At 36.9% G+C, this 19,161-nt stretch overlaps 1 protein-coding gene and 1 pseudogene across 10 annotated transcripts in view; both read right to left on the reverse strand.

Annotated features, from left to right (window-relative positions):
* Positions 1–19,161, reverse strand: part of CNOT4 (CCR4-NOT transcription complex subunit 4) — a 136,094-nt gene that overhangs the window by 41,593 nt on the left and 75,340 nt on the right. For 5 of the 10 annotated variants that reach the window (XM_014839363.3, XM_014839358.3, XM_070514210.1 and 2 more), the window contains 4 exons: positions 17,567–17,653; positions 16,742–16,843; positions 15,873–15,998; positions 13,011–13,135 (listed from right to left, as the gene is read on the reverse strand). In XM_014839363.3, the coding sequence (XP_014694849.1) occupies positions 13,011–13,135; positions 15,873–15,998; positions 16,742–16,843; positions 17,567–17,653 (440 nt within the window). Of the gene's footprint in view, positions 1–13,001; positions 13,136–15,872; positions 15,999–16,741; positions 16,844–17,566; positions 17,654–19,161 lie in introns of all 10 variants that reach the window. The other 5 variants (XM_014839362.3, XM_014839356.3, XM_070514204.1 and 2 more) reach the window with 1 other exon arrangement.
* Positions 2,655–5,232, reverse strand: LOC139045721 (signal transducer and activator of transcription 2 pseudogene; annotated as a pseudogene).

Here is a 19,161-nt window from a genome sequence, read left to right on the forward strand (position 1 = left end):
TCTTTCATCAAATTTGGCAAGTTTTCAGCTGTGGTTTCTTCAAATATTCTCTCTGTGCCCTTCTCTCTTCTCCTCCTGAAACTCTGTCAATGCATATACTAGTCCACTTAATGGTGTCCCACAGGTCCCTTAGCTTCTGTTTCCTTTTCTTCAACTCTTTTTCTTTCTGTTCCTCAGATTTGATCATTTCCATTGTCTTATCTTCAAGTTTGCTGATTCTTTCTTCTGCCTGCTCAAATCTGCCTCTGAATCCCTCAAGTGAATTTTTTGTTTCAGTAAATATACTTTTCAACTCCAGAATTTCCTTTTGGTTTCTTTTTAGGTCTTCTACTTCTTTATTGATACTTCCATTTTGTTCACACATAGTTTTCTTGGCTTCCTCCACATCTTCCTTTAGTTCTTTACAAATCTCTAAGAGAGCTGTTTTAAAGTCTTGGTCTAGTATACCTCCCATTATGTCTTTTTCAGGGACAGTTTCCGGTGATTTACTTTTTTTCTTCTGAATGGACCATACTTTTCTGTTTCTTTGTATGGCTTGTGATTTTTTTGTTTGAATCTAGTAATGAGGTACCTGTAGAAATCAGATTCTCTCCCTTCCTCAGGGTTTGCTGTTGTTGTTATTACTGCTTTTGCTCAGTGTTTTTGTTTTGCTGCTTGTTGTAGGCAGTCCTTCTGCCAAGGATCAGCCTTAGATGTAAACTTGAGGTCTTCTCAGATCTCTTCTGAGCCTTTCCCTGGACATGTACAGTCACTTTCTAATTTCCCTATACATGCAGTTGTTTTTGAACATCCTAGTGTTGAATGGCTGGCCCTCAAAAGGAAGAAAAGTGAAAACTGAAAGGGAGAACATGGGCACTAGCCCTGTAAGCCCCCTGGAAATCACTTCAGCCAGGGAGGGTGGGGCTTGCAACAATGGGGTAGATGCAAGAACAATGGATGCCCAACTGTTTGTCTGCATCTGTGTGATCAGAAGCAGTAACGAGCAACCAGGGCAGAGATCCCCAATATTTGGAGGACATAGAAGATGTGCACAGCTCTCTGCCACATGGCTGGGGGTGAGTATGGGTTGCTGCTACTGTACTAAGAGCTGAAATTGACCAAAATAAACCATCAAATCTTCCCCTGGAAGTTGCAAGCATTCAACAGACTTCAGAGTTCCAAAACAGTTACATGAGACAACTTCTGCCAGTTCAATTTTTGTCCAGGTAGAAAGATGGATTCCTGAAGCTACCTACATTCCCATTATCCCCAAACTTGCACTGCTCTTATAATGTGAGAATGAAGGCTTAAAGTTGAGAAAAAGCAGTAGTAACAGAGACAAAAGAGTGAAAGCAAGATACTACAAAGGAAGAACTGAGGTGTCTTGATTTGGTTTACCTTCCCAGCCACCATTAAAGAATACTAAATAATAATTTTCAATATAGGTGATGTCAGGGGCCGGCCCTGTGGTGGAGTAGTTAAGTTCACGTACTCCACTTTAGCAGGCCAGGGTTTCACCGGTTCAAATCCTGGGCCGGACATGGCACTGCTTCTCAGGCCACATTGAGGTGGCATCCCACATGCCACAACTGGAAGGACCCACAACTAAAAATACACAACTATGTACTGGGGGGCTTTGGGGAGAAAAAGGAAAAATAAAATCTTTAAAAACTATATATATAGGTGAGGTCAGTCTTGCTTTGTCAAAGGCAATATATGAAAATATTACGGCATTCAAAATAAATCTTAAGAATATTTCTGAATTAAAACTAATTAGAATTTATATCATCTTGTCCACCATGCCAACTGCTGTTTCATAAGCACTGATTCATAACACCTTACATTTTACCTAAGTACATTTTATCAAAGATGTTTAAAAATTTCTAGATCAGTGTCATCAATCCAAAGATAACTGCTGAAAAGTTAGGATTGGGGAAAGGTATCAGTAAGCTCATGTTCCACTCAGTTTTAGTGTATTCTTCAATTTATTTTAAGAACAATTAACAAATTCAAGGAATAATCCTAAAAAGCTTTAATAAAGATGTAACTAGAATTGTTTTATTTCCTATGTGGTCTGTAAAAAGTCAATTATAGTTATTAAACTTGCCATCATATGCGTAACCATCAATGCAAAAAATGGAAAATAAAGATGAGAGAGTCCTTGCAAATGCATGTTTAACCCCAAGAGGAAAAACAAAAATCTATTCACCAATTCCAATTCCAATAAATGTGAACTCCATAGATCTTTTAACAGTTGGGCAGAAAACAGAGATCCCAAGGTTACCACTCACAGGTCATAATTCTCACAACCCCTGGTATAAGGTGTCAAACTTTCTTTCTCATCAAGGTCTGTGTCTGGTTAAGCTTTGGTCATACTAACAAATTTGTTCTACATTCAACATCCACCCACCCATTATTACTCATTATCATGCCAAGAAGGTTAAGAAAGGAAAACAAACTTTAATAAATAGCACATTTACTAATGAAGAAAGAGATCTACTGTATCAAAAGGACTATTCCCTGGTAAATAACTGTCAAGCCCCAGTGATATCAGATGAAGGAAGACTGGATACACAAAGACAAATTACACAGGGATTTTTTAAATTTAAAAACAAAACAAAAAAATCTACGGGCTTGCTTTCTTTTTTCCAGGTCGCCACAAGGTTTATTAGCCATTTATGCTCAGAAAGGCCTTGTTCTGAACAGGACTGTTCCTCTAACATACCAGGCAGGAAAAAGCCACATAAACAGGGCCCACTTCCATTTGCATCCCAAGTTACACTAGAAGCATATCTTAGAGCAACAACAATTGTCTCCAGGGTTTCTCAGGGAATGGCTCCAGAATAGGCTCCAGCTTCAGTTCTGGCATTCCTTCTGATACCACACCTAAGTGGGCTCCAGTGCTCTAACTCCAGGCCTAGCTTTTGCCCTGGTGGTAGCCCTGGCTCCAGCTCAATGATTCCAGTTCTGGCTCCAGCTTGGGCTCCAGCAGTTGTTGCAGCTCATCCACCTGTCTATTACAGACCACAATGAGCCTCTGTTTCAGGTACTTCCTCTGTTCCTGGAAATTAACTTTCCCCTCGTAGTAGCATCCAGAAGTCTCATCCTGGGGGATGTGGGGGTAGAGGAAGTACAGCAGATTCTCAGGTATGTTCTCCTCAGGGAGCAGTTGGTAGTGGTGGATGATTTCGGTCAGTGTGAGTGACTGCAGTACCTCCTTGATGCAAGGCTGCACCGAGTAGATGAGCACCTTATCATTGTCCTGGTGTTCTACCCAGGAGCAGGTAATGCCCCCTTCCAATGATTCACTGAAGAGCAACAGAAAGGTTCCAGAGATGGTCTTCTTCAGCAGTTGGCATTCCTGGCTCCAGCTCACAAAGCCCATGATGTGTCCATCATTCCAGAGATCCTTCAGGTAGTCATGTACCAGGTCCAGCCATGTCTAGAATGGTAGCTTGCCTGGGGGGCTTTCTTGCTTAGTGAAGTCAGCTCAGAACAACCATGCACCTTTAATCCTAGAGTTCTGCCCGAACAGCTTGTCCCTCATCATGCTCAGCTGGCTCCAGTTTGAGGCCTCAGCCAATGTAAGGAGAACTGCCAACTAAGAGCAGGGCCCCGCAAGCTCCAGGGGGTCTTTAGGGCAGGCTGGAGAAGAACTGCTGATTCTGGAGGTTTGAGCTGAGCAGACTGAACCAGAGAACAGAGGTCCAGAAAATCAAGAGTAGGTTCATATTAGAAATAATCATCACACAGAGGATGTCTGTTTTCAGCTCCTGCGTCAGACCCTGGTAGGTGTAGCCAACCGTGAAGCTGATAGTGTGCAGTTCCTCTGTTGCACCCAGCACCCCCCCATTGCTGCCCTTTCCAGAACCACCAGAGTAAGGTAGTCAAAGTCCCAAACTAGGCCCTGACTCTGCCCCTTCTGTCAAAACTGTCAAATTTTTCTGTTTTGAAGTCTTAATGTTGAACCTCTGGAAACCTTGTAATTGAGGAGGATTCCTGTCAAGGGAGATTTCTGCAGTCAGTGACCCACTGCCTTCTGGGAATCTCACCAGCAGCCTTGTTTGGACAGTGAACTTCCTCCCAGTCTTGATGATGAGAGGTCAATAGGGAGTTTAGGACATGCAGGACTAGGTTTCTACCACAAAAGCTTTGCAGAGCAGACACTGCAGCAACTCTGTGATGTGGGCCTTCCATAGGTCCATCCCTTTGGTCAGAGGGTCATCCTGTTGGCCAACAAGGTGACTCAGTCCCTTCAGCTCCTTCAGCAGCTGACACAGATCAAACAGCCTTGTTCCAGCCATGAACCACTTCTTTAGCTATTCCAACCTGTGGTCCAGGGAGCTCCAAGGCAGCATTTTGCTGCTGGACTTCCCATGCCTCCAACTTTGGCAGCAGTAGCTCAATTAGGTAGATAATCAACGTAGCAGTGCTTTGGAGGCATCCAGCACCTCCTTTCTCCTTTTATCCAGTTCACTGAGAGTTTCCCATAGAAGCTGCTGCTGTCCAGTCTGATGGGTGTCCAAAGAAGGTGTGCTCACTGGGGTCTGGGTCTTGTATCAGTAGCAGAAGACATCCTGCTGGTCTCTTGCAGCTGGCTATGGATTTTGCCAGCTTCTCTATCATAGCCCTCAATTCCAGGATCCAGGATTCAATCTCATGTTGTTGGATCTCCATAGGTGCTTCAAGGTCTGGTTCTCCTTGCTCCGACTGGGACCTCTTAGCCTGGATTAGAATTAAAGAGATTAAAGTTCATCTCAGCCAACTGGGTAGAGCCCTGGGGAAAGGTCTAAATGTCCCAAGAGAATTTCTGCAAGTTGTGCTGTAGCAACAATCACTCAGGGTCCTGGCTACAGCGGCCACACTCATAGTTCAGTTGGTCAAAGAAGTGGAAGAACAGCATGTTAGCCTTGAAATCATTGTTGCCCAGTGCAGCCTCCTGCCAGTTCTGGTCTTCAATCCAGACCCCCACGTACTGTAAAATGTCCATCAGAAGGAGGCTATGTGAGTAGCGCTGGTGCAGCTGATCATGAAATGGAGTGTCAAGATTCTGCAGCATCTCCCACTGTGTCATGTGGGGTCTGAGTCTGGCTATGGGCTCAGTTCCTGCTCCCATTAGTGGCTCTGGTCACAGTTTCCAATCCCTAAAGGGAGCTCCAGCACCAAGGCGTCCCACTCTACCTTCTTCAGCCCCTCTGACCTGCCCCCCGCGTAGCAAGCTTGAGAGGGGAGCTGAACCCCAGAGCTCACCATTCCCAGCCACCCACACCAACACTAGTTGCCACTCAGCCCGGGTTTTCTTAAATCAACCTCTTTTTGACACACTAAAAAAAAAACTGCTTGCATGTCTAAGCAAAAGTTTTGTTGTTCATTTTCCATTTTCAATAGGAAAGATTAACAACCTTTTGTGCAGCACATAGGAGTGGGGCAGAGGTTGCCTAGAAAGGGAAAAAAACAAGAAAGGTGATGAAAAGTTGAAGCATACTAATTTGGTTCTCTTGGATAAAAGCAAAGAAAAGATGATAATATAAATTGAACTAAACCAAAGAATGAGAGAAAACAGAGGTTTCCAATCATCTCTGAAAAGGCTAAGAGTTAGAAGACCACCTGCATCTACGGTTCATTCAAACAGCGACAAACAGTCATGCTGAGAGAAAGAGTAACCAAGACACCTGAAGACACAGGTGATTGAGAAGCACTGGATTCAAGTGGCACGAAGAAGTTCTAATAGATGCTTTGGTCTCATAACACAATCAAGATAGTATTTCCAGAAGGCAACACTGTGTGTGTAAATCCCCGCAGATGCAAATTCATAAACATATGTTTTCATACAAACGGTCTCACTATAATTTTTTTTTTTAAGTTCTGGCCCTAAATAGTTCTGAAACCTAGGGTGAGATTATAGATTTCTCAGGAGTAAATATTTTTCAAATAACCCAACAGTGGGAATCCAATACTATGGAGCTTTTCAAAAAAATAAATAAATAAATATTTCTATATTTATTTATTTAAAGTATAAAGTATATAGCCAGGCTCCGTCCCTGGAGCTTCTGATTCACTTAGTCTAGAGACACCTGGTATCCAATGACCACTGCACTAGAGGAAATGAAGAACACAGTGAAAAGACACCTATCACATCAAATCTCCTCAAAGTGTCTAAACTTACTAGATTTTAGAGCTAGAAGGATCATTAATATCAAATTTAAATACTTTGTTTTACAGATAAAGAAAGCAAAATTCACAACTACCTGCAAGCAGGTAGTTTGACACAGCTGTGCCTCCATCTGGATCTTCAGATGCTCAGCCACCTTTGCTTGCTTCTAATTTGCCCCAAAGACAGTGCTTATAATTGACTTCCTTTTACTTCCTTGATGGAAATGCCAACAAAATTCCTGAAAACAGCCTCTCAGCTGCTTTCTAAAATTTGCAGTATAAAGCAAGTAATTACACAGTAAAAGTATCAAAGAAGAAATTTTTTTGAGGACCGGGGGTGGGATAGAAAAAAATACTGATAAGGTCTAATTCCCTTGTTCATTACATTCAAAAGATAAAAACAGTCTCAGTGATTGTATTAATTTTGGTTGCATCTTGGATACAAGGTAAAATTTAACACAGACGTCAACATAATGGACCCTTCCAAATTTCACTGTCATATTACTATACACACAAATACTATTTACGTTGCTCCTAAATTAAACATTCCCACATTCATTTAGAAGAATTCACTTTCATTTTTCATGCTCACCTAAATCAAACAACTGGAATAAACATTTGCTACTGCAAAAGACAAATTTAAGTTATAGATAAGCGGCCTGCCTTTACAGAATATGTTATTTATACAGGCTTCAAATATACATTAACATTTAAAGTATTACTTTGCTATTAAAATATGGCCCCTCTTAAGTAATGCAACACAATTAGCTATTAACAGGGCAAGGAAAAAATGCCTCAATAAACCTGGATTGCTTTTAGTATGGTAAATATAATTTTCATCAGAATTTTCTCATAACTCCAGGATATACCTATCATGAATGAAAATAAATGTTTTGATTACTAGTAATTATAATTATTTTTAATATTAAAGCTGAAAGATGGACACCCACCATCCTAAACATATCACAGAATGTGGCAAGCTTTCAAAAACAGCAAGTAAAGTCCTCATTTATTCATTGTAATTTTGTATTTCAGTAATAAAATTTATCTTTAAGAGATACTATCATAAAAGTTGAATTTAAACACATGATTGCTCATTTGATGTCCATTTTCTTCTATTCTAAGAAATAAGGGCACCAACAACCCTATTTCTAACCATCCCTCCCCCACACTCATTAAAATCCACCTTCTGGAACAAATACTTCAGACCAGCGGCTCTCTAACTTTTTTGAATACATATATTCTACTTAGGTGAAGCAAGATACCCCAGCTCACTTACTAGTTTTCCAGTGTTGTATGTGCACATGTGCAGTAACTTTATATATCCAAACACAGCATGGGAAGAAAATTTCTTTAGAGAAATAAGGAAACATTTTGAGAAATAAGTTCAGAAAAATCTTGTAATTCTCTGATTTTAATGTAAATATCCAATTTTAGCAAACCTTACTAACCCTTCTACTTAGTTTTGTAAGTAAGTAGACCTTAGTTTTATGCAAAAGTAGAAGGAGGGAACTGCAAACCATTTATCTTTTATACAAGAGGGAATGTCTTTCTCAGGATCCAGTTTACAAAAAAATGTAGGCCACCTCTCATGGCACTTGTCCATACATTGAGAATCACTGCTTTACGCCACTCCTGAATTCACCTCTAATCTATCTATTGGGGAGCAGCATATCAGTGCCCACTACACCAGTAATTAACTATTTTTAGGTCATGGATGCTTTCTCCAGAAAACTGTGCACACACACAAAGATTTTTATATAAAATTTCAAAGAATTCACAGATCTCCTGAAGCCTATCCATGACTTAATAATCTCTACTCAAGACTATTTTCTACAGGTCTCTGGACCATACCTTTTCTAAATCTCAGGGGTTTACCAATGCCAGGGTAAAACAGGATTCATGCAGTCACCACTCCCGTTGTGCAGAATAAATAAGATACTCTGACTATACCTTCAGTCTATCAGAACTTATACTTAATTTTCAATAAGGATAAACAAATTTTTTAAAAGATGCACATTTTCTTTCAATGTAATAAGTGTAAAAAATTGACAAATTCCTATAGAAATTTTCCTTTCACCATTTCTTTAGCTTGTCCTCTACCGCCACCAATCTGTGGTTTAGGGAAGGGTTTATTTAAAATACCACCAATTCGTTGGAATTTATAATACATCCACTACATTGATCCTGAGGTAATAAGCCTTAAGTACCAGAGATCTTCAAAGTCAACATACACATATAGTTATGGTATAGTTTGATTTATCTGAATTAGTTTGATTCATGTCAGAGTTTTTGATTCATGTTACAGTCTCTTAAGAATTTCACCTCTTCCAGACTAAGGAATGGCAGAGTGGGAGAATGAGCTTGGGCTTAAAAGTGAGAGAGACTTTTGTCATGATCTAGTCTATCACTTATTTATGTAGGATAATGGTAAACTATTTAAACTCTCTGAGACTTAGTTTTCTTGCCAGTAGTAAGATAACAGTATCTACCACAGAGGACTGCCAGGAAAAATTTTTAAATGAACACAGAAGACACCAAATTTTTGTTCAACCCTCTTTTCACCTAAGTCTAAAGCTGAACATCTCCATTCCTTCAGTGGTGGCTTGTTTGATGGTGACTTACCTTGAGTGATCTGGACATCCTATATCTGTCCCCCAAATTCTTATAGGTAGGCCTACTCAATGTTTTGGGCACAGCAGCCCATCTAGCTACTTTATTCCTTTCAGTCTTCAGTTGGTGCACAAGTGGTGTTTCAACTTAAATGAAGGTATTTTGAAGCCCGAAAATTAAAAATAAAATATCCAGTTCTTAAGCATCACTACTGCATAGCTTCTTCACTCCCCATTCTCATAATTTGTATCCAGCATTTCAAAGTAACTTATTAATATAGAAAAAAAGCACATCTATAGTCAATACTCAATCTGACATACTCTCAAATTCATAATAATGGAGGGGGAAAGCAAATGACACATTTCTTTTAGAATTTATTATTCACTTAAGTGAGATAGGAATAAGACTTATTACAGGAAATTTCACTTACTAACATACATGTGTATCAGGGGGCCATGTCAGGGTTCAGTGAGGATTAGGAGCTATGGCAATCTTAATATTTGTACTCTGACTTAATTAAAAATTTTTAAAAACTACCTTTTAAGCTCAGTATCAATCTACAAGGTTCCAGGTTTTGCTTTCCTACAACTCTTGTAAAACTGCTACTTATCACATAGGAATGCCAAGAAAAGATAAAAGGAACCATTCTTTTTCTTTTTACCCTAGGAAGTTTAATTCTCAACTTATCTTGAATAAGCAAAACTTATCTTTTGAGTAGAACCATGCAGAGAGTCAGTCATATTGCTCATCATTTTAACTTAAGTCTTCTCTGTGGGAAAAAGAAAACTTAGCTACAAATTCATTCCTACCACTGTAGCCTGTATGGTAGCAATGTGGAAATGGAGACCAAAGCAGACCTTCAGTATTACTGCCAGTCAGTCGAACTTACTCTCTAGCAGGGGCTGGCGCAGAAAGCAAGCAAGCTCTAGGAGCTTGCCAAAAAGACAGCTCTCCATAACTTGGGCCATCAATTGCCATTAACGAATTTCGAGGATCTGCATTAAACAAACAGAAAACAACCCCTCCGCCCAAAAACTTTCCTATATCATGTACTTATGCAAAGCGTTAAGTATCCATGTCAAAATTTATTAAGGTCCAACTGAGGTTCAGTAGCACTGGCTTGGGCAAAGTTATTAAACGAGTACACTGTTTTAAATCCCCGTTTCTTCCTTTTCTTCTCTACAACTTGTAGCTCCTACAACACTCCACACCTGCTATTGCAACAGTTATGAATGTACTCTGACTATACTTTACATAAGGGCAAAGCCAGTAAAATACTAGTAAATCTATTAACAACTGATCACAAAAAATAAGTTAAATAAAAGCTAAATACTTGTTATAAACGCCAAAAAGATATTTGGTAAATTCCAATTTTCCCTTCCAATCTAAAGAAGAAAGCTCAGCAAATTAGAAATAACAAGGTATTTTCATGCTGTGATTTAAAATATTTATCTCAAATAAATGGTCAAAATCATACTTAAGAGTGAATAAAACACTGGAGATATCCCTATAAGAGCGAAGAATGAGACAAGGATGCCAGCTAGCATCGTTTTCTAATACTGTTCTTTAATTTTTAGCCTAGGGGGATTATCAAAACAGGAAGAGGTGGTAATGGGAGATTCAATACAACAAACAGGAAAAAGACACACACACAAAAATCTTTCCTAAGAAACACAAAAGACTTAATAGAGATACCATGCTAATGGTTGAGAGGAGTCAATGTTATAATGTAGAATATAAATTCTTCCAAATTTGATTTATAAATCCAAGTATTTTCAAACACAAATAGACTGGTCAACTAATAGGAGAAAGATCTATATACTGCACATTACACTTAAATACACCAGTAAAACATGGCAAACAGATACGAATTCACACTGCATAAAAAGCATACTGTAGGGGGCCGGCCCAGTGGTGTAGTGGTTAAGTTCGCGTGCTCCACTTCAGCAGCCAGGGGTTCACCAGTTCGGATCCTGGGCACAGACCTACAAACCACTCATCAAGCCATGCTGTGATGGCATCCCACATAGAAGAACTAGAAGGACTTACAACTGGGATATACAACTATGTACTGGGGCTTTGGAGGGGGAAATATAAAAAAAACAAGGAGGATTGGCAAAAGATGTTAGCTCAGGGCCAATTTTCCTCATCAAAATAAAAGCATATCTTAAAAAAAAGTTCACTCTTTTAACCAAATACAAATTAAAACGAGACAGTTTTTTTGTTTACCAAGTTGGCAAATGTACAGAAAAAAAATACTCAATTGAAGGAAATAGGTACTCATAATCTTTGACTCAGCAGTTCTACTTCTAAGAATATCAAAGCTACAATCAAAATGTTTATCAAAAAAAAGTTCATCACAGTGTTATAAATAAAAGCACCAAAATGAAAATAACATCATATACACCAGCAGGAGACTGATTTAATAAATTTGAAATTCATATATAACAATACTATGCAGCCATAAACAATTATGTTTTCATGACATGGGAAAATATTCATAATAATGAGTATTAAGTTTTAAAAGGTAACAAACCAACATATTTTGTGTAAATATACATTCAAAGGAAGGAGAAAGGACTACAAGGAAACACTCTCTACATGGAAAATACATCAAATCATTTTCCGTGAAAATGTCTGAGTACTGAGATCAACATACAATATTTACTTTCTTCTGAATGTTTTTATATATTTTTCAAATTTCCTTGAATAAAAAAATATTTTTTATATTCAAGAAATAACAAACATTATCTAAAAGAGATAATCTAAAATTTAAATTTCTGCTCTGAATTCTCTAGGAGCTACAAACCCAGATATGATTTTAATTAGAACATTTTTAATGAGAACAATGATGTGCATAAATGTTAAAAGCATCTGAAATAAATTTTTACTACAATAACCCCATTCTTACACGAAGCACTACAGAGCTAGCAACCAAAGAGGTAAGTAATAGCATATGGTTCATAATAAAATAAACACAAAGGGTAGAGAGGGGTAGATACAAAAAGATCAAAGGAAAGGGCCAAAGCTTATCAATCCAAAAAGATATCTTTTGGACTTAGCTTTTATTGTTAGTTTTGATATAAACAAATTTCAAAGTTTATTACATAGTAAGTTTATGTTTTGCTCTGTGGCCTCTTTTATATATATTTTTATATACACATGTACATATGTGTGTTTATAAACAAGAAGCACTTGAATGTGAATAGTCTTTATAAATCATCTTTACTATTAAAGTGAATAAACTTAAAGACTTTAAGAATTCAAATACAAGAATATGTTTTTAAAGAAATGACTGTGACAACAATTCATGTAATTATTATTAACTATATTTGAAAATGGCCTTTACATTACTTTAGTGCTAAATAGACATTGGACTATAACACGTAACACTCAGACAATTAAAACATCAAACAAATGTAAATTTAGAATAAATTTTTTAAAAAGAAAATCAACATAACTAAATTAATTACAGTTATTTACTTTAAACGAATTCATTTTATAAAAGTTAAACTTACCAAGTTTAAAAAATAATGAACAAAGATCCTAACACATCAAACTTAAGGAACATTCTGCATAGAGTACAACCTCAAAATCATTGTTTTTATTAATCATACCATTTTCTGACAGACCATAACCCAAATACAATCCAAGATGTCAAGATCACCACATCAGAATGAGACTCAGCACTTAAGACCATAAATTTGTTTAAACATTGACACAATATAGATCTACTCAAAAGCAAGTTATTTCCTAAGATGAATAAGATTCTGAATACGGGATACCCTCCTCACTCAGAGGATACAAGACTTTAGTGACCCCTAAGACTAGACAACCATGAATATTTGTGTCCCCGACACACAATGCTTCAGATAACTCTCACTCTCCCTTTTACATTTTTTTTCCCCTTATTATTTCAGGGGGGAACTTCAATCAGGTGACAAAAGCCGTTTAATAACCAACATCCCTTAACTTCCTTTTTATCAAGAAGGGTATTCCCAGGGCTCAGGGAAGTCTGCAAATCAATGCAAAGGGGAAGGCATCAAGAAGCACATCTGAAGTATTAGCAGGGAGCAGCAGGCAGCAAATATTCAAACCCAGAAATATTGACTCAACATTTCCTATATAGTGCAACAATTCTGCATAAATGATAGACATTGTCAAGAAGGATTCTGCCTGAAAAAGACGTAGAAAGAAAAGAGAAGATCGACAGACATGAAGGTAAGGTGTCTGATTAAACTAATATTGGTACTTACGTATCATACCTCTGCAGTGGCGTCACTTTGTTCTTATTCTTATCAACTGAACCCGTAGATAGTTGAAGAAAATTGGGGTTTAATTTATATAATTCTTGAAGTAGCTTCTGTTCATACTCTTGGTGTTTACCCGCCTAATGGAAGAACAAATTAAAACTGCAGTGGGGTTCACCAAATGGCTGGAATAAAATACTGAATTACTTTCTGAATTATTAAAGATATTCTAACAAAACATGTAAGGGTTTTTCATGATGTCGGAGAAACCTGTGAGGATGATGTCACAAAATTTCTAGACCAATGAAAGTTCTTCCAACAAAACTATATGACATATATTCCATTAATTAAGGCATTTCATCAACCACTGAATTTTATGAAGATCACTGAAAATCAATTTCTTTCTTTTTAGAGATTAAAAGTTTTATGTTTTTACATAAAATTTAAAGTATTTTAAACTCTAGACCAAAGGTTGGTCATTTACAGCCAGTCACTTTATTTTTGTAAAGAAAGTTTTATTGGAACAGTCACGCTCATTCACCTATGAATTGTCTATTACTTATGAGTTGTCCGTGGCTGCTTTCATGCTATAACAGTAGAGCTGAATAGCTGCTACAGAGACCATGTGGCCCAGAAAGCCTAAAATATTTACTAACTGGCCTGTCACAGAAAAAGTTTGCCAATCCCCGCTATATACACAACAAAGAGAACTCTGTATTTACTGTAGTTGGCAGCTGTATCTTAGAAGGCAATGTTATAACCATTATGGGAGAAATCAGGCAAAGACTGACAGATTGACTATGGAAACTAGTCACATACAAAAATGTTACTTTGAATGAATTAAAATGAAATTACTTTGAATAACTTTTTACTGTTTCCATGTATATGATGACTGGAATGACATTTTTACTTACCTTCAGGATTGTTAATTATTTTACAAGTGTGGTCTGAATAAATGTTATGGGAAAATCAAAACCAGAACAGATCGAAACCAAAAAAAACAAGTGCATGCGATATCATCTAATAGAGAATAATTGTATCATATATACAGCATGATGCATCGTTCCCTGTTCTGAGAGGGCTCTTGCCTGTTTCAGTTGGATCTATAAATATTTCACATGGTACCAAATTTTGAGATATACAGTAACACAGAAAGATCTCCTGATTTTTGCCATGATACAATTTGTTCAAATTTCCTTTCTACATTGAGAAAGTGTTTGAACAAAGAAACCCCTTTTCAAAGTATATCTTGGGTAAAGAAGAGCAAGATGAATTCAGGACAATGATGTGAAACAAATTTTAAATTATTAAGAAAAAATACCGTTAGATGTGGATTTTACATCTTTAAAACATGAAAAGCCTTGAAAATACTTTCTGCAATCAATACTTCAGGAGATATTATGGCTTTCATTAGCCACAAAGAGCTCAAATTGATATTCAAGTGATTCTACAGGGGCAGTTCATAGAGACAGGTTAAATCCCATTACAATAAAGTTCTGAGGGACTGTACATCTATTTTCTTTTACTGTTCCATAATACTCAAAATGAGATCAAGTGGGGTTCACAAATCCTTTGAGATTTTCATCGTAATTAGTACCCAAGAGTAAAGCTAGCCAAAATTCAGTTTGAAATGGTTCAACCTTAGATTTCATCCAAGAGAATCATTGAAAAAAAAAAGATAAAATCAAGAAGCATTTATTGGACAAGCTTTAAGAAAGAAGTCATCCATCTCCATTAAATGTCACAGAGACCTTATTTTAACAGTTTTTGGATCATAAAGACAACACTGTTAAGAAATTTTTAATCTGTGGAACTCCAAGTCAAAAAAAAGGTAATATTTCATTTAAAGGAGCCCCTATAAGATTTTCTCCAGTCAGAACTGGAGAATGAAAGATAGCAATCAATGCCCCCCATCTTCTAAATAAGTATTCCTGCAAAAGTCCAACCAACAATCTGAGGTCCTCATCTATGTTAGGGAAGCACAGCACTGTGCTTTGGTATTATCCTCATTTAGTATGTCATATGGTCAACATTTTTACTTAGAAAGGCATGGTTATTCTTAAAAAAGAAAGGGGACAAGAGGAAATGTTAAAAAGAACATATGAGGCCCAGGGTTTTGCTGGTTTGGATCCCAGGCATGGACATGACATCGCTCATCAAGCCATGCTGAGGCGGTGTCCCACACAGCACAACAAGAAGGACCTACAAATAGAATATACAACTATGTACTCAGGGGCCTTGGGGAGAAGAAGAGGGAAAAGAAAAAAATAAAAAAGACTGGCAACAGATGTTAGCTCAGGTGCCAATCTTTCAAAAAACAAAAAAAGAACATATGATGATAAGCTTTCAATTCACCCTTTACAGGACACTGACTCAGTGGATGCTTTCATGGGGAGAATCACTTTATAAAAATAATCTTAGTTTATCAGCAACATCTGACAGAAAATTATTTTTTATCATGCTGTCTCTAAAGAGTAGAGATTGGGGAGGGAAAAAAACCCTCATAATTACAGTATCCTGCTTAGCTTTCATTTTGCTGACATTCCCCTTAAAGCAGCATTTCTCAAAATGCTTTCCTTGGTCAGTTAAGTTCTGCTTATACATTCCTCCCATGTATTAACATATTAAAGACTCTGAGAAGTCCTGCAGGGGAAAAAACCTATTAATCTAGCATTTTCAAACTTAGTGGATCACAGACCCATTTTTATTATTATAATATCCTGCAGAACTGACATTCCATGAAACACTGCTTGGGAAATGCTACTTTAAAGTAATACCAGTTTTAAAAAAATAAAATCCCTAGTTTTTGCCTGTGCGATTTTAACTTAGAAAAACACTTCCTTTTCTCAAAGTTGACAATTCACATTACTTTACTACCTGCATTTCCTCTTTTGTGAAGCTGGCTGCCTCATCCCCCAATTCGTGTAGATACATGCAGTCAGGTTTTGGACACTGCATATTCTTTAAGAAGTAACTGCAGTATTTTGTTGTACCTAGAGATGCCTGTAGGAAAAGAAAGGGAGGGGGGAAAAAAGACTCAAAATGTGATCTAACACCACAATGAGAATTTCCATGTTTCGCATTTTCACTTCATCTAAAACGAGGCACACACATGAGAAAACAAGAAGTATGGCTGTGACGACTAGAGAACTAAACTATTACTAGCAGGATTTATTATTAAAGATGATGCTCAATTGGAAGAACTAAAGAAAACATCTCAGTCTATCGTTTCCAGAACTTGAGCATCCAAATCTTCTTCCCTAGAGATCAGAAGACAGATAAAATCTGTTCCATGTTATAAGTGATTAGGCACATAAGAAGGCAAATTCCTGTTTCTAATTATGCCATCCTCCTTCCATTTACATAAAGCATTGCTTGCTGGGATCCTTCACTCAAACCCAAATTGATCAAAATCCAAATATTTAAGAACAATAAATCAGAACCACTACCTATTTCTGAAAAGAATAGTAATAGATTCATTTACACAGAATAAAATATGTATAAATATAGGAGATTTTTAAGGATTATCCCCTAGTAACATGTTTATTTCTACCTGGCAAATAGGACCCTATATAAGTCAGCAGTAAACAAATTAGCTGTCATAGGTTGGTATGGATGACTAACAAGCAATCTTCAAACAGACCTCTTCCAAATGGAATATGTAAATGCTATGTTCTCCTCCACTTACTAGATTTTATCCATTTCTTCTTAAAAAAAAAAAAAGAAAACCAAGATGACCATATTACCTTAAGTGTTCTGCCATCTACCACCACATTGTTGACACACTGTATGGCTCTGAGAGCATCTTCTGACCGGATATAGGTTACATAAGCACTGGCACTTGGACCCTAAAATGAAAACCCACTGTTACTACTTTCAAATTCAACAAAAACTTTTTTAATTATCTTGCAACCTGCCTAGGGAATTCTAAAGGCCTTTACTACTACTATCAATAATAATAATGACAATAATTAGAAGTAGTAGTAGCTTTGACTAAACCATATTATTTTAAAACAATCATACTTAATGAATTTTATCTGATTTTAAGCAGATTAAAATATATACGAATAAAATATCTTCTTTGGCTTGGCTTTTTTTTAAAGCCATTTGACAGGTTTGTCAAGGTTATAAAAGACTTTTAAACTTAGATTTAAAAATGTAAGATCTGAAGACACAGTGTCAAATTATATTCTCCCGAAAACAAATGCAATCTGCAAGAGTATTTTATCTGCTATTACCAGCACAGCAAAAATGCTCTATTAGTATTTTCAGATATTGAAAATTTGTTAAATAAAAATCATTATCTGGACTGCCTAACCATAGAATCAACTCCCTCTCCCCTTCAAACCATCACTATATCTTTGTTTTACTATTTCCATCAATCCACTAGTAAGTCCTAGAAGGGTCAAATGAACACCAAAAGTTCCCCCACCTCATCAAAAGAGGTCACTACAATGGCTTAAGGCTTGAACCTCAAGCTTTCTAATGAAAGAAAGCAAATTTTCCTTCAAAACTGCTCAGGTCAAGCCTAGACCATAGGAAGGAAAGGAAAAATCTCTATAATTAGTTACCTGTGAGCCTGCATATGATGTGCTATTATTTATGACAACTTTATGTATTTTACCAAACTTCCCAAAATATTCTGGTCGTTTTAAAACCTACAAAAGAAGAAAAAATAAGGTATAAACTGTCCTCATTTTCATCAATTTTATCCTTATAATGGAGACATAAATCATCCCTCCTTAGTGAAAGGAAAATAATTTTTAATGTTTTCTAATAAATGTGACTACTTTCTAGTCACAATTTGTGTGGTGAACCTAAAGGAAATAATCAACAGAGTCCAAAAGCTGTTCTTTTTTTTTAATGTGATTTTTTCAATTGAGTTCATAACAGTTTACAACATGGTGAAATTTCAGTTGTACATTATTATTTGTCAGACACCATATAAATGTGCCCCTTCACCCCTTGTGCACATCTCCCATCTCCCTTCCCCTCTGGTAACCACTAAACTGTTCTCTTTGTCCCTGTGTTAGTTTATCTTCCACATATGACTAAAATGATCCAGTGTTTGTCTTTCTCTGTCTGGCATATTTCGCTTAACATAATACTCTTAAGCTCCATCCATATTGTTGAGAATGAGATGATTTTGTCCTTTTTTATGGTTGAGTAGTATTCCATTATATATACACAGGACATCTTCCTCATCTAATCTTCAGTCAATGGGCATTTGGGTTGCTTCCACTTCTTGGCTATAGTAAATAATGCTGGAATGAACACAAGGGTGCATAAGTCTCTCTGAATTGCTGATTTCAAGTTCTTTGGATAAACAGCCAGTACTGGGACAGCTGGATCATATGGTATTTCTATTTTTTAATTTTTTAAGAAATCCCCATACTGTTTTCCATAGCAGCTGCACCAGTTTGCATTTCCACCAGCAGTGTATGAGGGTTCTCTTTTTTCCATACCTTCTATAGAACTTTTTATGTTTTGTCTTGGTGATAACGGCCATTTTAATGGGTATAAGGTGGTATCTTAGTGTAGTTTTGATTTGCATTTCCCTGATGATTAGTGATGTTGAACATCTTTTCATGTGCGTATTGACCATCAGTATATCCTCTTAGATAAATGTCTGTTCATATCCACTGCCCATTTTTTGATCGAGTTGTTTTTTGCTGTTAGGAAGTGTGAGCTCTTCAGATACTTGGAGAGTAACCCCTTGTAGGATATATGATTTACAAATATTTTCTCCCAGTCAGTGGGTTGTCTTTCTGTTTTGTTCCTGGTTTCCTTTGCCATGCAGAAGCTCTTTAGTCTGATGAAGTGCCATTCTTTATTTTTCCTTTTGTTTCCCTCAACCGAGCAGACAGGGTATTCGAAAAGATCCTTCTAAGACTAATGTCAAAGACTATACTGCCTACATTTTCTTCTAGGAGTTTTATGGTTTCAAGTCTTTGATACATTTCGAGTTACTTTTTATGTACGGTGAAAGATAATGGTCTACTTTCATTCTTTTGAATGTAGGCCATCCAGTTTTCCCAACACCATTTACTGAAGAGACTTTCCTTTCTCTGTTGTATGTTTGTAGCTCCTTTGTGAAAGATTAGCTGTCTGTAGATGTATGGTTTTACTTCTTGGCTTTCAATTCTGTTCCGTTAATCTGTGTCTC

Source organism: Equus asinus, chromosome 1, assembly GCF_041296235.1.
Source record: "Equus asinus isolate D_3611 breed Donkey chromosome 1, EquAss-T2T_v2, whole genome shotgun sequence".
NCBI classification, from domain to species: domain Eukaryota; kingdom Metazoa; phylum Chordata; class Mammalia; order Perissodactyla; family Equidae; genus Equus; species Equus asinus.